The sequence below is a fragment of the Oncorhynchus mykiss genome, chromosome 6 (genome assembly GCF_013265735.2).
Source record: "Oncorhynchus mykiss isolate Arlee chromosome 6, USDA_OmykA_1.1, whole genome shotgun sequence".
NCBI lineage: Eukaryota > Metazoa > Chordata > Actinopteri > Salmoniformes > Salmonidae > Oncorhynchus > Oncorhynchus mykiss.
Genome location: NC_048570.1, coordinates 50,164,186 through 50,183,448, shown reverse-complemented (window position 1 = coordinate 50,183,448; position 19,263 = coordinate 50,164,186). Strand labels below are relative to the sequence as shown.

At 42.3% G+C, this 19,263-nt stretch overlaps 1 protein-coding gene across 4 annotated transcripts in view; it reads right to left on the bottom strand.

Moving 5' to 3' along the window:
* Nucleotides 1-19,263, bottom strand: part of LOC110526093 (dematin) — a 90,339-nt gene that overhangs the window by 13,682 nt on the left and 57,394 nt on the right. For 3 of the 4 annotated variants that reach the window (XM_036980384.1, XM_021606711.2, XM_036980383.1), the window contains 7 exons: nt 13,569-13,713; nt 13,406-13,450; nt 13,108-13,257; nt 11,837-11,976; nt 11,596-11,701; nt 2,088-2,152; nt 950-998 (listed from right to left, as the gene is read on the bottom strand). In XM_036980384.1, the coding sequence (XP_036836279.1) occupies nt 950-998; nt 2,088-2,152; nt 11,596-11,701; nt 11,837-11,976; nt 13,108-13,257; nt 13,406-13,450; nt 13,569-13,713 (700 nt within the window). The remainder of the gene's footprint in view (nt 1-949; nt 999-2,087; nt 2,153-11,595; nt 11,702-11,836; nt 11,977-13,107; nt 13,258-13,405; nt 13,451-13,568; nt 13,714-19,263) is intronic. The other variant, XM_036980385.1, reaches the window with a different exon arrangement.

The window sequence follows — 19,263 nt, the reverse complement described above, 5'->3', positions numbered from 1 at the left end:
GGGTCAGCGGCTGCAACTGCACACAGGCACTGAGGCAACCAACAATTTATTCTGCCTATTCTGCCTATTTCCCTTTACTAAAAATACATCTACCCCTACAAATATATCAATTGATTATAATCCACATAAGAATTCACGAGACGCACTGTAGCCTGCACCTAGCCTACATTGGCTAATATGGTGGAAATTACAAGATTATTATACAATACTTTTATTGCATCAAATGGTTGTTTTATGCAACATAATAGAAGGTTCTTATAACTATATTGTGTCTGTGTGAACTGAAAGTGGGCCTCTGGGAGATAACACTGACAGGAGATTTAAGATGTCTTTGGGGATACCGCATTCCAGAGCATGAGTTAATGTTTCTGTTCTATAGGGTACCAGGGAGAGATGCCTCCAGTATGGAGTTTGGGGGCCAGAAACAGGTCTCTACACAATGAGAACTGTTTTTACAGGATATACTGTCTGCTGTGAATTATAAGTATCTTTCATACAAATCTTAACCTTGTGACCCATTCCATACATCTGTTGTGTGTCATGTAGACTGAAGGAGGATGCTGTGGCTCAAACCAGCTCGTTGAGTTCTCAGTAATCACCTCCAGGGGTGATTACCGACCAGCTCCATTACTGCAGTAATTAAATAATAAAGTTGGATTGTTTTGAAGAAATCTAAAAGTCTCCTTTTGATTACAATAATTCCACCACACTACTTGAACGGACTCCCAGTGGACTTGTAGTCTAAGTTATTGTTTAGCCTACAAACACCGCTTCCAGCTGCTCCCTGGCGGCAACTCTAAATATTCATTCAAATTCTCCTTCTGCAGGATTATTTTCTTCCTGTGACTAGGTGGGTCATACTAAGATCCGACATCTGTATGACTGGTTGGGTTCTGATATTTTAACAGTATAGGAAGTCAACCAATCATATTGAACCACCAGGCCTTACCTGGTCCTCCTTTGTCACTGTCAGATTGGGTGAACTCGGCAGACTGGAGCTACACGCAGAATGGAACAAACCATTAGAAGTGCTGTGAGAAACACTGGTTTTGGTGTTAGTCAATTTAGAATAACGCTATGAACTTCAGTCAGCAGCGATATAATGTCCAGGGCCCGGTTTCCCGATAGCGATGGAACATAGGTTTACGAGTGTTTTAACAATGCATTTTTCCAACAATGGCCAAAGATGTAGCATGCGTTTCCCATAAGACCACGCAGAGAGAATATTTGTGCATCGTTGAGGCCTGTGTCGATACCGATAGGATCAAAAGAAAGGAAGCAGTGCTCTTGGATCAGCGTTCTCCCTTTCCAATCTTACCTTAACATTAGAAGTATTCCACAACACTGCCAACGGATCAGCTCCTAGAGAGATATTATCTCCTATGGCTACGGACATTGAGGTGGCTTATTCTAATGATTACCCTATAATAATGCACTAAATCAAGATTTGGCATAATTTCATCATGAAATATATTGAGGCAAAAATTACAGACAGTAGCATACAATTAGCAAAATAAAACTACATTGAATTAACATGAAATTGATTTCAATATCATTTGAAAATATAGGTCTATTGGATGTATCTTTTAATACAGTCATCTCGTTTTTCACCATCATCTCGGTTTTCACCATCCAATAACCGTTTTCACGGTTCAAGTTATTGGAGGTCACAGAAAGACAAAGATTGTGTTTAGCGGAGATCTTCTGTGTATAAAGTGATGCGGAAGGGCAAAAAAGCATCTAACGACATACTAAGCTGTTCCAAAAGTGGTCTGAGGCAGCCATTAAATAACAAGTGTTTTCAAAAGCAACTTTAGTAATGATGGTTTTGAGAAACAGCTTGGAGATCTGACAATGCTCCTACGGAGGTTCAAACGATGAACATAGCCTTAACATGCTTTTGTGAAACCGGGCCCTGGCAGGTGTTCACAAAGTGTCTCACAATAGTGCTGATTTAGGATCAGTTTTGTATTTAAAATCATAATGAAAAAATGTATGGAGAGTGGGGACCTGACCCTAGATCAGTTATTCCTACTCTGAGACGCTTTGTGAAAACTGGCCCAGATGCTTTGCACCCTCTTACTCACCCTGGTCTGACCACTCCTACTGGTTGCTCGGAAATGTATGTTTTTGGAGGCATTGGAGGATGACCCTAGGAATGTAGATCACATGTATGTCTATCAATATCATAGGCACTGCATTGTATAATCAAGGAGCGATGATATTGAATACTGTATTTTATACAACCCATATCTTCACTTGGCCACTTGAGGCCCCGGGGTAAAGTTTCCCCTATGTACAGATCTAGAATCAGCTTCCCTCCATCATCCTAACCTTAACCTTGAGGGCTAAATGAAAACTGATCCAAGATCAGCATCTAGGGGCAACTTCACCCTACTCCAAGCACTGAGGAATATATTTTTATTTAACCTTTATTTAACTAGGCAAGTCATTTAAGAACAAATTCTTATTTACAATGACGGTCTACCAAAAGGCAAAAGACCTCCTGCGGGGACGGGGGCTGGGATTAAAAAATAAATAAAACATTTCAAAAATAACATTATAAATATAGGACAAAACACACATCACGACAAGAGAGAGAACACTACATAAAGAGAGACCTAAGACAACAACATAGCAAGGCAGCACAGCATGGTAGCAACACAACATAGTAGCAACACAACATGGTAGCAGCACAAAACATGTTACAAACATTAATGGGTACAGACAACTGCAGAAAGGGCAAGAAGATAGAGACAACAATACATCACGCAAAACAGTCACAATTGTCAGTAAGCGTGTCCATGATTGAGTTTTGAATGAAGAGATTGTGATAAAACTGTCCAGTTTGAGTGTTTGTTGCAGCTCGTTCCAGTCGCTACCTGCAGCCAACTGAAAAGACGAGCGACCCAGTGATGTGTGTGATTTGGGGACCTTTAACAGAATGTGACTGGCAAAAGGATGAGGGCTGCAGTAGATATCTCAGATAGGGGGGAATGAGGCCTAAAAGGGTTTTATAAATAAGCATCAACCAGTGGGTCTTGCGACGGGTAAACAGAGATGACCAGTTTTACAGAGGAGTATAGAGTGCAGTGATGTGTCCTATAAGGAGCATTGGTGGCAAATCTGATGGCCAAATGGTAAAGAACGTCTAGCCGCTCGAGAGCACCCTTACCTGCTGATCTATAAATTATGTCTCCGTAATCTAGCATGGGTAGGATGGTCAGGGTTAGTTTGGCAGCTGGGGTGAAAGAGGAGCGATTACGGTAGAGGAAACCAAGTCTAGATTTAACTTTAGCCTGCTGCTTTGATATGTGCTGAGAGAAGGACAGTGTACCGTCTAGCCATACTCCCAAGTACTTGTACGAGGTGACATCAAGCTCTAAACCCTCATAGGTAGTAATCATACCTGTGGGGAGAGGGGCATTTTTCTTACCAAACCACATGACCTTTGTTTTGGAGGTGTTCAGAACAAAGTTAAGGGTAGAGAAAGCTTGTTGGACACTAAGAAAGCTTTGTTGTAGCGCATTTAACACAAAATCCGGGGAGGGGCCAGCTAAGTATAAGACTGTATCATCTGCATATAAATGGATGAGAGAGCTTCCTACTGGCTGAGCTATGTTGTTGATGTAAATTGAAAAGAGCATGGGGCCTAGGATTGAGCCTTGGGGTACTCCCTTGGTGACAGGTAGTGGCTGAGACAGCAGATTTTCTGACTTTATACTTTATACTCTTTGAGAGAGGTAGCTAGCAAACCAGGCCCAAAGACCCCTCAGAGACACCAATATTCCTTAGCCGGCCCACAAGAATGGAATGATCTACTGTATCAAAAGCTTCGGCCAAAATATACCCAGCTAACAACTTAATGTTCCCTCTAATGTTTAAGTCTCCAGTTTTCCGTTAGTTAGGGGAACATTGTATCTATATTAGCAAAAACCTTCTGAGAACCTTTTTAGCATGTTTTGGTGTTAAAGTTAGGAGAACATTCCCTTAATGTCAAGCAGAACTTATCTAGAACATTTTTACAATGTTCACAGTATATACTGTACAACATTAATGTTCTAGATGCGTTTTATGGGATGTGGCAAGAACATTCATGTGTCCCACCAAACGTCCCACCAAACATACACAGGACATTGGTTGCCATGTTCTCACAATATTAGATATACATTTTCTAGACATGTTCCATGAGAACGTTGCAAGAACATTCCTGTGTCCAGTTTTCTAAGGGTTAGGAGAATATTCCATCAACATCCCACCAAACATACACAGAATATGGTTGATAAGATATTAATGTTCTAGACACATTTCATGGGAACGTTGCAAGAACATTTCTGTGTATCAGTTGTCAGGACGCAGTTTGAAGGTCCCAAAGAAACACCCCCATGTTACTGTTGCCAAGCCCCTAATTGGTGAACCACTGATCCAATCACAGCTGTTTTTGTCTGTTGGCAAGTTCAGGGATACTCATACACATACAGTGTTTTAAATGTACATATTTGACACACTTCAACAACATTGTGCATGTTCATTAATATAGTAATTATTATTCAACATGTTCTCACCTGTGATTTGAACTCAACCTGTTGGTTTACAGCATTTTCCTCCTACACCACCATGTCTCTGTCAATTATTGATTTGGTTGACTTGTTTCCACAATTTAAGGACTTTCTGTATCGTTGTCTAAGGTTGGTGGGGCAAATTAACCTGTTTTAATGATACACCTGAACAGTGGTGACCTCTTGTTTTCAAAACAAGATGGGGCTTGCCTGTTTTGCATGTTATTTTACCATTAATAAGTGTCACATATCAGTTTGCAAACAATGTATCATTGAGTTAATAAAGCTGCATACAAACATGGTCTCTTTTTTTGTTTTCTTGATTAAGGCAGCTCCAAAATGTAGCCTAGCTCAGTGCTTTCTGTGGTGGTGGGGCAAGCCAGCAGAAAATACAGAGTGTCACGCCGTGATTGGCTCAGTGTTCTGTCACTCATCGCGACACTATGTCACCGCCAAGTCTATGGGTAGAGGTACAAAATTCTAGCCCCTTGGGTGCTACCATAGAGTTACATTAGAAGTGCTCATCCAAAGCTCAAGGTCATTAGCCACAGATGAAATGATGTCAAATCACATTATATGTACAGTAGCTTTGATTGGACTGATCATGTCAACATCATACTTTCAAAATCTTAGCTAGCAGTCATCATCATGAATCAAGTAGACAATCTACTGGCAAATCCTTTTTAATCCTTGTCATATGGCGAGAAATAATGAATAGAAATTATAGATAAAACGTGTCGGTGCTCATCGGCCATTGGACATAAACATTACACAAGAAGTTGGAAATCGCAAATTCAACAATGAGTGGTTTGGAAGGAATCAGTGACATTGGCTAACTGCTAGGATTACAAAGCAATCACTTGCCTGCTATTCAGTGGAGTGGCTGTGTGGTCCCAAATCTGGGATTAAGGGTCTCTTTTCCAAGTTTAAAATGATAAATATTGGCCATGCTGTCAATGAAGCATGATTTGTGCTTTGACGACAAAATTTGCTCACAAAGGACCGCCGTGCCACCTTCCTGTTCAAGTGAGCACAGCACAACAAGGTGAGTCCAAAAATGTATTGTATGCTGCTGCATAAATTATGTAATATGCCAGGGAGATATGTATACTGTAGCTAATAAAGTAATACTAAGTGTATGTTGTGTAGTTTTTTAGATGTTTTTGCAAATGTATTGAAAATGTAATGCAGATATCTAATTTACACAAGTGTTCACACCCCTGAGTCAATACATATTAGAATCAATGTTGGCAGCGATTACAGTCTTTTGGGGTAAGTCTGGATCTTACAATATTTGCACATTACTATTTTTTAATTCTTCAAGCTATGTACAGTTCCTTGTTGATAATTTTCAAGTCTTGCCATAGATTTTCAAGCCGATTTAAGTCAAAACTGTAACTAGGCCACTCAGGAACATTATATGTCGTCTTGGTAAGCAACTCCAGTGTATATTTGGCCTTGTGTTTTAGGTTACTGTCCTGCTGAAAGGGGAAATTGTCTCCCAGTGTCTGTTAGAAAACAGACTGAACCAGGTTTTTCCCTCTAGGATTTTGTCTGTGGTTAGCTCTATTCTAATTCCTTTGACCCCCCCCCCAAAAAAAATCCTTAGTCCTTGCCGATGACAAGCATACCCATAACATGAAGTAGCCACCACCATGCTTGAAAATATGAAGAGTGGTACTCAGTGATGTGTTGTGTTTGACCCAAACATAATGCTTTGTATTCAGGACAGAAAGTACATTTCTTTGGAACATTCTTTTGCAGTTTTACTTTAGTGCTTTATTGCAAACAGGATGTTTTTTGGGGAAAAAACTACAGATTTCCTTCTTTTCTCTGTCATTTAGGTTAGTATTGTGGAGTAACTACAATGTTTGTGAGCCATCCTCAGTTTCCTCCTATCACAGCCATTAAATTCAAACTGTTTCAAAGTCACCATTGGACTCATGGTGAAATCCCTGAGCAGTTTACTTCCTCTCCGGCAACTGAGTTTGGAAGGACACCTGCATCTATGTAATGACTGGGTGTATTGATACACCCTCCAAAGTGTAATAATAAGTTCACCATGCTCATATTTCTGCTTTTTAAATTACCCGTCTACCAATAGGCACCCTTCTTTGCAAGGCATTGGTAAACCTCCCTGGTCTTTGTGGTTAAATCTGTGTTTGAAATGCACTGCTCGACTGAGGGACCATACAGATAATCTATGTGTGGGGTAGAGATGAGGTAGTCATTCAAAAATCATGTAAACACTATTATGGTACACAGTGAATCTATGCAATGTGTTATGTGACTTGTTTTTTACTCCTGAACTTATTTAGGCTTGCCATAACAAAGGGGTTGAAGACATATTGACTCGAGACATGTCAACTTTTCATTTGACATGTGTCGTCTGAGATTTCCCAGATTGGAAAGCAGCTGCAGTCATCCCCCTCTTCAAAGGGGGTGACACTCTTGACCCAAACTGCTACAGACCTATATCTATCCTACCTTGTCTTTCTAAGGTCTTCGAAAGCCAAGTCAACAAACAGATTACCGACCATTTCAAATCTCACCATATCTTCTCTGCTATGCAATCTGGTTTCAGAGCTGGTCATGGGTGCACCTCAGCCATGCTCAAAGTCCTAAACGATATCTTAACCGCCATCGGTAAGAAACATTACTGTGCAGCCGTATTCATTGATCTGGCCAAGGCTTCGACTGTCAATCACCACATCCTCATCGGCAGACTCGACAGCCTTGGTTTCTCAAATGATTGCCTCGCCTGGTTCACCAACTACTTCTCTGATAGAGTTCAGTGTGTCAAATCGGAGGGTCTGCTGTCCGGACCTCTGGCAGTCTCTATGGGGGTGCCACAGGGTTCAATTCTTGGACCGACTCTCTTCTCTGTATACATTAATGATGTCGCTCTTGCTGCTGGTGAGTCTCTGATACACCTCTACGCAGACGACACCATTCTGTATACTTCTGGCCATTCTTTGGACACTGTGTTAACAACCCTCCAGGCAAGCTTCAATGCCATACAACTCTCCTTCCGTGGCCTCCAATTGCTCTTAAATACAAGTAAAACTAAATGCATGCTCTTCAACCGATCGCTGCCTGCACCTGCCCGCCTGTCCAACATCACTACTCTGGACGGCTCTGACTTAGAATACGTGGACAACTACAAATACCTAGGTGTCTGGTTAGACTGTAAACTCTCCTTACAGACTCACATCAAACATCTCCAATCCAAAGTTAAATCTAGAATTGGCTTCCTATTTCGCAACAAAGCATCCTTTACTCATGCTGCCAAACATACCCTTGTAAAACTGACCATCCTACCAATCCTCGACTTCGGCGATGTCATTTACAAAATAGCCTCCAATACCCCACTCAACAAATTGGATGCAGTCTATCACAGTGCAATCCGTTTTGTCACCAAAGCCCCATATACTGGCCCTCGCTTCATACTCGTCGCCAAACCCACTGGCTTCATGTCATCTACAAGACCCTGCTAGGTAAAGTTCCCCCTTATCTCAGCTCGCTGGTCACCTATAGCATCACCCACCTGTAGCACGCGCTCCGGCAGGTATATCTCTCTGGTCACCCCCAAAACCAATTCTTTCTTTGGCCGCCTCTCCTTCCAGTTCTCTGCTGCCAATGACTGGAACGAACTACAAAAATCTCTGAAACTGGAAACACTTATCTCCCTCACTAGCTTTAAGCACCAACTGTCAGAGCAGCTCACAGATTACTGCACCTGTACATAGCCCACCTATAATTTAGCCCAAACAACTACCTCTTTCCCTACTGTATTTATTTATTTAGCTCCTTTGCACCCCATTATTTTTATTTCTACTTTGCACATTCTTCCAATGCAAATCTACCATTCCAGTGTTTGACTTTCTATATTGTATTTACTTTGCCACCATGGCTTTTTTTTTGCCTTTACCTCCCTTATCTCACCTCATTTGCTCACATCGTATATAGACTTGGTTATACTGTATTATTGACTGTATGTTTGTTTTACTCCATGTGTAACTCTGTGTCGTTGTATGTGTCGAACTGCTTTGCTTTATCTTGGCCAGGTCGCAATTGTAAATGAGAACTTGTTCTCAACTTGCCTACCTGGTTAAATAAAGATTAAATAAAATTAAAAATAATAATAATTTGTTTTAATTAATTTGTAAAAATTTCTACAAACACTGACATTATGGGATTTGATATTGTGTGTGTTGGCCAGTGACACAAATCAATTTTAAATTCAGGCTGTAACACAACAAAATGTGGAAAAAGTCAAGGGGTGTGAATACTTTCTGTAGGCACTGTATACTCGGAGAACATGGAAACCATGTTCTGTGTGTTAGGTGGGATGTTGATGGAATATTCTCCCAACCCACAAAAAACTGGACACAAATGTTTTTGCCTACATTCCATGAAATGTGTCTAGAACATGAATATCTTATGTTCTGAGAACATGTCTACGTGTGTATGTTTGGCTGTCCTTTGATGGAATACTCTCCGGATCCACAGAAAACTGGACACATGATTGTTCTTGCAATGTTCTCATTTAACGTGCCTAGACCAGGGCCCATGGTCAAATGCAGTACACAATGTAGGGAATAGGGTGCCATATGGGGGACACAAGCGATGTTGTAGGTGGAGGAAGTGTGGAATCTTTACCATTTCTAAAAAGAATTTTAAAATGGAGCATATGTGTGATTTTGTGTTTCTTTCTCGTTTACACCACACTCACAAGGTCACAATCTAACACAGTGTTAGTCAACCCCTGCACTGGGGATTAGCACCGGTTACCTGGGATGTTGCTTGTTGGTCAAACAAGTTAAATTGTTAATATACAGTGCCTTGCGAAAGTATTCGGCCCCCTTGAACTTTGCGACCTTTTGCCACATTTCAGGCTTCAAACATAAAGATATAAAACTGTATTTTTTTGTGAAGAATCAACAACAAGTGCAGCGCCAGCTGTGCCATCAGAGTCCCTGGGTTCGCGCCCAGGCTCTGTCGTAACCGGCCGTGACCGGGAGGTCCGTGGGGCGACGCACAATTGGCCTAGCGTCGTCCGGGTTAGGGAGGGATTGGTCGGTAGGGATCTCCTTGTCTCATCGCGCACCAGCGACTCCTGTGGCGGGCCGGGCGCAGTGCGCACTAGCCAAGGTTGCCGGATGCACGGTGTAGCCTCTGACACATTGGTGCGGCTGGCTTCCGGGTTGGACGTGCGCTGTGTTAAGAAGCAGTACGGCTGGTTGGGTTGTGTTTCGGAGGACGCATGACATTCAACCTTCGTCTCTCCCGAGCCCGTACGGGAGTTGTAGCAATGAGACAAGATAGTAGCTACTACAACAATTGGATACCGCGAAATTGGGGAGAAAAAAGGGTCAAATTAAAAAATTAAATACAATTTTTTTTTTTTAAGAATCAACAACAAGTGGGACACAATCATGAAGTGGAACGACATTTATTGGATATTTCAAACTTTTTTAACAAATCAAAAACTGAAAAATTGGGCATGCAAAATTATTCAGCCCCTTTACTTTCAGTGCCGCAAACTCTCTCCAGAAGTCAGTGAGGGTCTCTGAATGATCCAATATTGACCTAAATGACTAATGATGATAAATACAATCCACCTGTGTGTAATCAAGTCTCCGTATAAATGCACCTGCACTGTGATAGTCTCAGAGGTCCGTTAAAAGCGCAGAGAGCATCATGAACAAGGAACACACCAGGCAGGTCCGAGATACTGTTGTGAAGAAGTTTAAAGCCGGATTTGGATACAAAAAGATTTCCCAAGCTTTAAACATCCCAAGGAGCACTGTGCAAGCGATAATATTGAAATGGAAGGAGTATCAGACCACTGCAAATCTACCAAGACCTGGCCGTCCCTCTAAACTTTCAGCTCATACAAGGAGAAGACTGATCAGAGATGCAGCCAAGAGGCCCATGATCACTCTGGATGAACTGCAGAGATCTACAGCTGAGGTGGGAGACTCTGTCCATAGGACAACAATCAGTCGTATATTGCACAAATATGGCCTTTATGGAAGAGTGGCAAGAAGAAAGCCATTTCTTAAAGATATCCATAAAAAGTGTCGTTTAAAGTTTGCCACAAACCACCTGGGAGACACACCAAACATGTGGAAGAAGGTGCTCTGGTCAGATGAAACCAAAATTGAACTTTTTGGCAACAATGCAAAACGTTATGTTTGGCGTAAAAGCAACACAGCTGAACACACCATCCCCACTGTCAAACATGGTGGTGGTAGCATCATGGTTTGGGCCTGCTTTTCTTCAGCAGGGACAGGGAAGATGGTTAAAATTGATGGGAAGATGGATGGAGCCAAATACAGGACCATTCTGGAAGAAAACCTGATGGAGTCTGCAAAAGACCTGAGACTGGGACGGAGATTTGTCTTCCAACAAGACAATGATCCAAAACATAAAGCAAAATCTACAATGGAATGGTTCAAAAATAAACATATCCAGGTGTTAGAATGGCCAAGTCAAAGTCCAGACCTGAATCCAATCGAGAATCTGTGGAAAGAACTGAAAACTGCTGTTCACAAATGCTCTCCATCCAACCTCACTGAGCTCGAGCTGTTTTGCAAGGAGGAATGGGAAAAAATGTCAGTCTCTCGATGTGCAAAACTGATAGAGACATACCCCAAGCGACTTACAGCTGTAATCGCAGCAAAAGGTGGCGCTACAAAGTATTAACTTAAGGGGGCTGAATAATTTTGCACGCCCAATTTTTCAGTTTTTGATTTGTTAAAAAAGTTTGAAATATCCAATAAATGTCGTTCCACTTCATGATTGTGTCCCACTTGTTGTTGATTCTTCACAAAAAAATACAGTTTTATATCTTTATGTTTGAAGCCTGAAATGTGGCAAAAGGTCGCAAAGTTCAAGGGGGCCGAATACTTTCGCAAGGCACTGTAAATAGTCCTTCAAGGAAGAAGGACCGTAGTTTCCTGGTCTCTTGAACATAAAAGGTTGATAAACATACTTTCACGGATACATAGTGAATCTGCCTCTCTCTTACCCATGTGCATTGCTGTCCGGTCAGGCAGTGAGCGAGTTTTCCTGCGGATGGGCACAGCTTTATCCAGCTCCTCTTTCAAGATTATCTTTCCCAAGTTCGACTGAATCTGCAGGGTAGACATATAGAATGTCAAAAGGTTTTCAAAGCAACCACTATCATTGAGTTACACTTAAGAAAACACTTAGGTCTGTTCAGTAGCCAAATTTGGGAGAATTTGTTACAAAAAAACCCTGTTCCGTACTTTGTTGAGCTCCTGCTTCTGCAGTTGCCGTAGTCCCCACATATCATCGGACAGGTCTCCATTGTCATATTCATCGTCTTCCTCATCCCTCTCTCCCTCCTCCCTCCTCCGGGACTCAGCCTTCTTCCTCCACTCTGTCTCTGTGGTAGAGGGGAGGCAAGTGTTAGAGGAAACCCTGGTACTACTAAGCTCTATTACTCTACACTACCAACCCTAACTATACCTTCTCATTGAAGCTTAGTAGCTCATCAGCGGCCCGGCGTCGGCAATGTTAGCAGCCCACTGCCAATTTTAGCCATCAGCTTTACAGCGGTAGCCGACACTTCAGGCTAAGAGCAGCATTAACTGTCGGAACTGTTAAGGATGGTCGGTGTACTGTTGTGTTGCTAGAGGCATGCCACCATGACGGCTAGCGACACTGGTCCGATATCAGTTTACTGTACCTTCAACGGTGTGCTGCCTCATAGCCACCAATGTTTTATAAGTGCTTGCTGGCTGGAATCGTTCACCATTAGGGTTGCGAACGGAGGGTATATTACTGGAAACTTTCAAAGTTTGTCAGTAAACTAACAAAATGTTGGTAATTTTCTAGATTTGGGGGAATTTAATAAGATGACATATCTTATAAAACCTTTTTGGGTACTTGAGATTATCACAGGCATCTGTAATTATCTTTGGCCTTATCACATGTAAAGTATATAACATTTTAAAATACAATTATTTAAAAATATAAAACTGAATTACAAAGCTGTAAAACATTATTCTAAATATAAACCATCAATTTATTGAATACGATTGGTGTTTAATATGAAGGTTTCAACAAGAAGTGTCTTTTATATATTTTTTTACACTTTTATTTTACTACGTCAATGTGTTTTGTTGTAAATGTTTTGGCACCAAAATGGTGGCATTTGTAAAAAAAATTAAATAAAAAATAAAAAAGTAAATGCATGAAAGAGTTGCAGAGTTAATAAAAAATCATCCCATTATTGATTAGATGCTTTTTTCATTAAATTAGGCTATTTTCTCTTGAACCAAATGGTCTATCCACCAGAAACTCTTGGACCATATGGACACAGATATTTAAAAAAAATATACTATATATGAATACATTTTTTAAAAGTTATTCAAGTATAAATTACCTAAATTACCTTAGATTACCTGTCAATTAGCAAAATTACAGAAGATTACAGTTACTTTGTTAAAATACCGGTGGCTTTGCAACCCTATTCATTACTATTCATAGTTGTGATTAATAGTGTGAGACATACCAACTGCAGCCAGGGAGGGGGGGCAGGGCCAGTAATCTGTCTCAATCTTGGAGGGTTTGTTGGGATCAGGTGGCTGGGCGGCAGGGAATTTAGATGACTCAATGATGATATCCTCTATGTGTTTCCCCTGGGGGATGGATGCTAATACATCTAGAGACACACACAAACACAAGGAGATATACAGTAAATGTGCACAGAAAAACATCCAATGTTACCTTTTAATGTCAAGTATTATGCCAGTATACAGTAAATTACTAAACTATCAACACACAGACATCAATTAAGTTGCATGAAATACCTTGTTTGTAAATTGGTGGCTTCTTGTATATATTCATTCCATTATCTGCAATGAAAAGATAAAATGAAGTCCCAGATGAGAAGCAAAGCACCCTGAGAGGAGAAGGGTGCAGAGAAGATAGGAGAGAAGAGAAGGGGATAAGTGTGCTGATGGATTACAATACCTGGCCTGTGAAAGTGCTGTGTGGGGAGCTTGGTGGCGGTGTCTAATGCAGAGCTGGTTTTGAGCTGGAGGTTTGAACCTGCTGATGACCCTCCAGGTGACTCCCTGCTCTCCAGCCACTCCTTGGGATCCTTGAATAGAATGGTCTAGGGACACGAGATTAACATTACTGTCCGGATCCTAATTGATATTCAAACCGTAACCCAAACACATATTGGGAAAGTGCATTAAAAGGAGGGTTCTGTGTACATTAGATTTCGTCCCTGAGTGAAGAAGCCAGTGAGGTCACAGCAAACAATAAGAGTGTAACAGATACTCATTGTTCCCATGGTAACTGCTTTTTGCAAACGTGTTTGTGTGGAGTCGTGGGCTTTTAGACAATGGATGGGTCTAATCCTGGATGCTGATTGGTTAAAACTGCATTCCTGCCGGTGTCTTTTCCACAAATAAAAAACCTGTTGAAATACCTATTTGAATCCAAGATGGCGTAGCAGTGGGATGTTTTGATTCTCTTGTCCCATCCCTTGTATATATTGTTTTCTTCTTCGTATATATTTAGTATATATTTTTAATCTACGGACTGAACATAATCTCCTGCAACCCGCCTCACCCAATGCAGTACGGATCTGCTATTTGTTATACTTTAGAACCGTAACCTCCTTCAAGCTAGCCAGCTACTAGCTAGTAGTCAGTTAACCACTGCTAGTTAGCCATCCCCGTTAACTGGGACATCTGCCAGCTTCAGCCCGGTCAACTTCTGCCAGCCAGCACAGCACAATATCAACCCAGAGCATATCGGACTGCTTTTCTCCACCATATCTCCGGATTCCAACCGCAAGCTCTGAACCTTTACTCTGGATCATCGCAGTTAGCTAGCTGCTATCCAAGTGTCTACTCTTGGCTAACATCTCTGTCCCGAAGCAAGCACCAGTTAGCCTGGAGCTAGCCTCGAATCTAGGCCCATCTGCCGGCTAGCCGAATAGATCTATCAACAATTCCTGGGCTTCAATTACCTCTTTGGCCAATTGGCCTGGACCCTTTGCTGCCGACAAGGAGCCCCGCCGATCCATCACGAGTGGTCTACTGATGTAACCGTCCGAGGGGGTTTCTGTCCCGAAACAAGCACCAGTTAGCCTGGAGCTAGCCTCGAATCTAGGCCCATCTCCCGGCTAGCCGAATAGATCTATCAAGAATTCCTGGGCTTCAATTACCTCTTTTGCCAATTGGCCTGGACCCTTTGCTGCCGACACGGAGCCCCACCAATCCATCACGACTGGTCTGCCGATGTAACAGTCCGAGGGGGTTTCAACAGGTTCCCCCGTTACGACGTCCCCCTGAGGACCATCTGCTAGCCTGCTGCCAGCTGTCTGAATCTGTCTGAATCTCTGTGCCTCCAGCTCGCCTAGCTACGCACTGGAACCTGTGATTACTCAGCTACACACGCCTCTCCCTAAAGTCAATATTCCTTGTCTATTGCTGTTCTGGTTAGTCATTTTTGTCTTATTTCACTGTAGAGCCTCCAGCCCTGCTCAATACGCCTTAGCTGTTGTTCCACCCCCCACACATGTGGTGACCGCACCTGGCTTAAATGGTGCTTCAAGAGACAAAACCTCTCACATCGTCACTCAATGCCTAGGCTTACCTCCACCGTACTCACATCCTACCATACCCTTGCCTGTACACTATGCCTTGAATCTATCCTTCCGTGCCCAGAAACCTGACCCCTTCACTCTCTTTTCCGAACACACTAGACAACCAGTTATTTTAGCCTGTAGCCATTCTCTTATCCTACTCCTCCTCTGTTCCTCTGGTGATGTAGAGGTTAACCCAGGCCCAGCAGCCCCCAGCATAACTGCCATTCCCCAGGCGCTCTCATTTGTTGACTTCTGTAACCGTAAAAGCCTTGGGTTCATGCACGTTAACATTAGAAGCCTCCTCCCTAAGTTTGTTTTATTCCCTGCTTTAGCACACTCTGCCAACCCGGATGTCCTAGCCATGTCTGAATCCTGGCTTAGGAAGGCCACCAAAAATCCTGAAATTTCCATCCCTAACTATAACATTTTCCAACAAGATAGAACTGTCAAAGGGGGTAGAGTTGAAATCTACTGCAGAGATAGCCTGCAGAGTTCTGTCATACTATCCAGGTCTGTGCCAAAACAATTCGAGCTTCTTTTAAAATAACCTTTCCAGAAACAAGTCTATCGCCGTTGCTGCTTGTTATAGACCCCTTCAGCCCCCAGCTGTGCCCTGGACACCATAAGTGAATTGATTGCTCCCCATCTATCTTCAGAGTTTGTACTATTAAGTGACTTAAACTGGGACATGCTTAACACCCCGGCCATCCTACAATCTAAACTAGATGCCCTCAATCTCACACAAATTATCAAGGAACCTACCAGGTACAACCCAAAATCCATAATCCATAACCATGGTCAACCTCTTAGATATTATTTTTACTAACTTGCCCTCTAAATACACCTCTGCTGTCTTCAACCAGGATCTCAGCGATCACCGCGTCATTGCCTGCATGCGTAATGGGTCTGCGGTCAAACGACCCCCCCCTCATCACTGTCAAACGCTCCCTAAAACACTTCAGCAAGCAGGCCTTTCTAACCGACCTGGCTCGGGTGTCCTGGAAGGATATTGACCTCATTCCGTTAGTAGAGGATGCCTGGTTGCTCTTCAAAAGTGCTTTCCTCTCCATCTTAAATAAGCATGCCCCGTTCAAAAAATGTAGAACTAAGAACAGATTTTGCCCTTGGTTCACCCCAGACTTGACTGCCATTGACCAGCACAAAAACATCCTGTGGTGTTCTGCATTAGCATTGAATAGCCCCCGCGATATGCAACTCTTCAGGGAGGTCAGGAACCAATATACACAGTCAGTTAGGAAAGCTAAGGCTAGCTTTTTCAAACAGACATTTGCTTCCTGTAGCATTAATTCCAAAAAGTTTTGGGACACTAAAGTACATGGAGAATAAGAGCACCTCCTTCCAGCTGCCCACTGCACTGAGGAGCGGAAACACTGTCACCAATGTCATGACGTGGCCCTCTCTGGGTATAGCGTGCCTTCCCCCTCTCTCTCTCGCCTACACCCAGGCTGCTGTTATCTCAGGTTGTAAATTCCTGGAGGAGACTCTTCCTCATGGCCAGACAGTATAGAGAGAGAGAAAAGGTTTCACAGGAGAACAAAGGAATTTCTTCCACATCACAGAACTTGAGAACTGAACAACATTCATGTTCTGGAGAATGTATAAACGGTCGGTAAAGTAGCCAGCTACAAAATGGTCCATTTTGTACAATTTCATGAAACTCATGAGAGACAATACAGCCACATTATCATAACCCTGTTTATACAAGTGTCTCAGTTATGAGGTTTGCATCTAATTGTTGTATAACATGAATGAGTAAAGATGAAACTATTTGTGAAATTATGTAATGTGATTTTAAACTGTTTAATGAAGGAAACTCCAATTCCCTTTGGAGTTTAACTAAATCATTGGTCCGCCCCATGAGCACAGATATTGATCTGGCGTCATGGGACAGCCCCTTTCTGCTCTTCCGAATATAACCCCCACCTTGGGAATTCATCTTCAGACCATGCTTCTCTCAATTACGAGAGGGCAAGGGTTTGAGTAGAGACCAGCTTACCTTGATAACCACGAGAGGGCTAAGGTTTCAAACCGTCTTACCTCAATAACCGAGAGGGCTAAGGTTTGAGTGGATTGCTGAAATCTTAACCATACCACGTGGTTAAACTCTGAGACTATCGATACCGACAGAATAAGAACAAATCTTTGATACTAATTACTAGTCTATAGCTAGGAATTATGTACCTGTTGAACGCGAAGGCCGACAACCGCCGAAACACCTATTCTATAACAACTATTGCTGAATGTTACTCTGAACTATCCATTCTAACCACGACAGAGAGAGAGGGCGGACAAACCGAGATCACGACGACACACTGAGCGTAAATATACACATTGATTGCAATTATTCCCGAATGAGTGAGCATTCATGTGCAAAGGATTAGCAGTTCAATTGTTATAATGATCAACTTTGTAGTGTCTTACCTTTCGCGCCATCCTAGGTCCCTTTGTCTAACAAGCCGCCATGCCGGTTTAGCTATCATTTCCTTGTAACTATATCTATTGTTTGTTTGTTTACGCATTTCTGTGATTATTTAGTTAGTAAATAAATGATTTAAGACAATTGATGTATGGATGATTCATAGTGAAGACTGGGTTCGTGAAGATTTAACAATTTACAAAGTTTAGAATGAGACTGACGTGAGGTAAAGAATAATTAATTAATTAGAAGACTAGTTGATCAGATATTAAAAATTATACCTTTGTAATCTGAACATTTTCCTTGGTGCCGTGACTTCCTAGATAATTACAGTCACACGATTAAGTTAGTTCAATCACGTAATAATAATTACAGAGAATTTATTTGATAAAAATAAGTCTACAGTTTAATGATGCCAAAGACACGACACCACCGATAAATCTATGATCGAGAATTTCAATAAGTATTTTTTCCCCAGCTGGCCATGGCTTTCCACCTGGCTACCCCTACCCCGGCCAACACCTCAGCACCCCCTCTTGCCGGCTTCTCCTTCACCCAAATCCAAACAGCTGATGTTCTGAAAGAGCTGTAAAATCTGGATACCTACTAATCAGCTGGGCTAGACAATCTGGACCCTCTCTTTCTAAAATTACAACCCCTATAACTAGCCTATTAAACCTCTCTTCCGTATCGTCTGAGATCCCCAAAGATTGGAAAGCTGCCGCGGTCATCCCCCTCTTCAAAAGGGGGAGACACCTTAGACCCAAACTGTTACAGACCTATATCCATGCTGCCCTGCCTTTCTAAAATCTTCGAAAGCCAAGTTAATAAACAGATCACCGACCATTTCGAATCCCACCGTACCTTCTCCACTATGCAATCTTGTTTCCGAGCTGGTCTTGGGTGCACCTCAGCCACGCTCAAGGTCCTAAACGATATCATAACCGCCATCGATAAAAGACAGTACTGTGTAGCCGTCTTCATCGACTTGGCCAAGGCTTTCAACTTTGTCAATCACCACATTCTTATAGGCAGACTCAACAGCCTTGGTTTCTCAAATGACTGCCTCGCCTGGTTCACCAACTACTTCTCAGACAGAGTTCAGTGTTTCAAATCGGAAGGACTGTTCTCTGGACCTCTGGCAGTCTCTATGGGGGTGCCACCGGGCTCAATTCTCGGGCCGACTCTTTTCTCTGTATACATCAATGATGTCGCTCTTGCTGCTGTTGATTCTCTGATCCACCTCTAACGCAGACAACACCATTCTGTATACATCTGGTCCTTCTTTGGACACTGTGCTAAAAAACCTCCAAACAAGCTTCAACGCCATACAACACTCCTTCCGTGGCGTCCAACTGCTTTTAAATGCTAGTAAAACTAAGTGCATGCTCTTCAACCGATTGCTGCCTGCACCCTCCTGCCCAACTAGCCTCACTACTCTGGATGGTTCTGACCTAGAATATGTGGACAACTACAAATACCAATGTGTCTGGTTAAGACTGTAAACTCTCCTTCCAGACTCACATTAAGCATCTCCAATCCAAAATGAATTCTAGAATCGGCTCTCTATTTCGCAACAAAGCCTCCTTCACTCATGCCGCCAAACATTCTCTCGTAAAACTGAC